The sequence below is a fragment of the Physeter macrocephalus genome, chromosome 18 (genome assembly GCF_002837175.3).
Source record: "Physeter macrocephalus isolate SW-GA chromosome 18, ASM283717v5, whole genome shotgun sequence".
Classification (NCBI taxonomy): Eukaryota; Metazoa; Chordata; class Mammalia; order Artiodactyla; family Physeteridae; genus Physeter; species Physeter macrocephalus.
Window position 1 is genome coordinate 86,188,497 of NC_041231.1, and position 3,431 is coordinate 86,191,927.

General features: G+C 37.6%; 1 protein-coding gene and 1 long non-coding RNA gene across 2 annotated transcripts in view; one reads left to right on the plus strand and one right to left on the minus strand.

The window, feature by feature from the left end:
* The window catches only part of LOC114484274 (uncharacterized), a 71,525-nt gene that overhangs the window by 24,321 nt on the left and 43,773 nt on the right, over window positions 1-3,431 (minus strand). The gene's annotated exons all lie outside the window — the stretch shown is intronic.
* On the plus strand, window positions 1,757-2,779 carry LOC112064364 (olfactory receptor 2B11-like). Its single transcript, XM_024122124.2, is given in 2 exon segments — window positions 1,757-2,077; window positions 2,079-2,779. Coding segments are annotated over 2 exon segments (942 nt in total). The 3' UTR covers window positions 2,700-2,779.

Genomic DNA, 3,431 nt, shown 5'->3' on the forward strand with positions numbered 1-3,431 from the left:
TATATATATATATATATATATATATATATATATATATATATATATATATATATACACGCACACACACACACACACAATGGAATAGTACTCAGGAATAAAAAAGAATGAAATAATGCCATTTGCAGCAACATGGATGGACCTAGAGATTATCATATTAAGTGAAGTAAGTCAGACAGGGAAAGACAAATACCATATGATATCACTTATACGTGGAATCTAAAAAAATGATACAAATGAACTTATTTAAAAAACAGAAGCATATTGACAGACATGGAAAACAAACTTAAGGTTACCAAAGGGGAGAGTGGGGTGGAGAGGGGGAGAGATAAATTAGGAGTTTGTGATTAACATATACACACGGCTACATATAAAATAAGTAAACAACAAGGACCTACTGTATAGCACAGAAAACTAAACTCAGTAGCTTGTGATAACCTATAATAGAAAAGAATCTGAAAAAGAATATTATATAGATACATAGATATAAAACTGAATCACTTTCTGTATACTTGAAACTAATACAACACTGTAAATTAACTATACTTCAATTTAAAATAAAGAAAAAAATTTAAGCATAAACAAAAAAAATCTCATTACATTATTAATTTTCTCAAAATATTGCTTTACTCAACTAGCTGATTTTATTGTTACAATATGCCTCTCAGCTAAAAAAAAAATTTTTTAGAGTAATATAGCCTCAGTATGTAAAATGATTTGTGGCTATGAATAAGTCTCTGGTCCTGAATTGGAATAAACACTTTCCTCCTGACAACAGTTCCCTGGACATAAAGGTTGTATTTGTAGCTACATACAATTAAGTAAATCATTGATAACTATCCAGTCTTCTATAAAAAGAGGATAAGCTCACTTGATAAAGAAAAATGTGTACAAGATAGATAATTAAAATTTAAAATGAAAAATCAAATGCCCAGTTTGAATGAAATAGTTATGCAAGAAAATTTACAATTTACATCCAAAAACAAATTTTGAATATAGGAAAATATATATGTCATAGCTTAAGTCTCTCAGTTTATACTTCGGGAAAGTGACATGAAAGTGTTTCAATTTCTTGCTCAATTCTAAATTACTAAAATGGGTTTGACTAAAAGCAGCCTGATTTGTCCCCATGAGAATGATATAAGTATTCAACTATAATAATATATTGATACTTGGATCTAGACAAGGCTATCTTAATGATTCTTATAGTACAGGGTTTTCTCCACCTCCTTCTTATGCTATGGTTCCTCAACACTTTTAGACTTCTTAATATTTCAATAATGCCTTGCAGAAGTGTTTTTGAAAACCAACCATCTAATTCCTAGGCCCCGTGCCACATCTTCTCTAACAGACACCCGAAGATAGGAACCAATAAACTTCATTTTAACAGACTTTTCAGCTGATATTTATGCAACCTGAATTATGAAAAACATTACTTTGGAGTATCCAAAACAGTCACTTCTTGGCATTCAATCCTCACCATAGCCCAAGGACATAGTTATTGTCATCTTTATTATACGGAGCAGGAAATTCAGTTTCAGTTTCAGAAAGGTTAGGTTACTTGTTAATTTGTAGTGTCATGAAAAGAAATTAAGTCACCTGGTGTCACATTTTAAAATTATCACCCCCCCAGTTACTGTACCCAATCTTCTATGACTGGATGCTTAACTGTGCACAATGCATAATTGTGTTTTGTCATTTCTCAAAACTGTTTCTACCTTTCCTGCCACTTCTCTGATAAAGGTGAAAATTGAAGATAATGGATCTAAATAACGAGAGCCATCCCGAAGAGTTTATTCTACTAGGCTTTACTGACCGCCCTTGGCTAGAGCTTCCTCTATGCATTGTTCTGCTTTTAACATACCCCATGGCCATGGTGGGAAACATAGCCATCATTCTGGTGTCCAAGTCAGACCCCCATCTGCACAGCCCCATGTATTTCTTCCTCACCAACCTCTCCTTTTTGGGCATGTGCTACACCACAAGCATTGTTCCTCAGATGCGGTTTAACCTGGGAACTTCTGAGAAGACAATCAGCCATACGGGGTGTGCAGTTCAGCTTTATTTTTTCCACATAATGGGGGAGCACAGAATGTCTGCTTTTGACCATTATGTCTTTTGATCGCTATGTGGCCATCTGCAAGCCTCTACACTACACCCTCAACATGAATCAGCAGGTCTGCATCTTATTGGTGGCCACTGTGTGGCTGAGTGGAATGACCTATGCTGTCTCAGAGGCCACAATTACATTACAGTTACCACTGTGTGGTCACAATACACTGGATCACTTATTGTGTGAGATTCCTATTCTGATAAAGACTGCCTGTGGTGAAAAGGGTGCTAATGAGCTCACACTCTCTGTGGTATGCATTTTTTTGTTAGCTGTGCCACTATGCTTAATTCTTGCTTCCTCTGCTTCTATTGGACATACTGCATTTAAGATTAAATCCTCTGAAGGACGAAAAAAAGACTTTGGGACATATTCTTCCCATCTCATTGTAGTTTTCTTACTTTATGGCCCAGGCATTAGTATGTAGCTTCAGCCCTGCTCCTCTACCTCAAGGGACCAGCCCAAGTTCACGGCTCTCTTCTATGGAGTGGTGACTCCTACACTCAACCCTTTCATCTACAGTCTGAGAAGTAAGGATGTAAAGGCGGCACTGGGCAACCTGGTGAGGAGCATTTTCACTTCCAAGGGATAGTTGGCAGACATCAAATGAAATTATTGAACAATTAGAGTAGGTATATAGGGGTTTCTCTAACAACTCATTCTTGTCTCATACTTCCCCAGATCACGTTAGATGTTCTTCTTGCAAAATGCGTCATGTTTCTCATATTCCTTCTAATGGTGTTAGGCAAGGGTAATACTTGGCCAATATGCACCAGTAAGGGCACCCTGTTTGTAGTAAATCTATTAAAAATAGTTCTATTTTGGTTGGTACATAGTGAAATACTGTGTTAAACAGTAAAACAAAAAGTACTATAAATTTGAAACTAGTTAGTTCAAGCTATCATCATAAAATAGCATGGCAACCATTCATCAGTGGACTTCCTATGACAGTGTCATGGGGAGAAACATGTCATCACTCTGTGAGGTTGGCCATGTCTAAGTTGGCAGCACAGTGCCACTATGCGTTCAGTGTGAGGCACTCTACACCTCAGACCAATCACGAATCTCATAACTTTATCAACTCAAATTTATCTAGACGCTACTGCTTCTTTTAAAAACATATTGTTGGGGCTTCCCTGGTGGCGCAGTGGTTAAGAATTCACCTGCCAATGCAGGGGACACAGGTTTGAGCCCTGGTCCGGGAAGATCCCACATGCCGCGGAGCAACTAAGCCTGTGTGCCACAACTACTGAAGCTCGTGTGCCTAGAGCCCGTGCTCCGCAACAAGAGAAGCCACCGTAATGAGAAGCCCGCGTACCGCAAC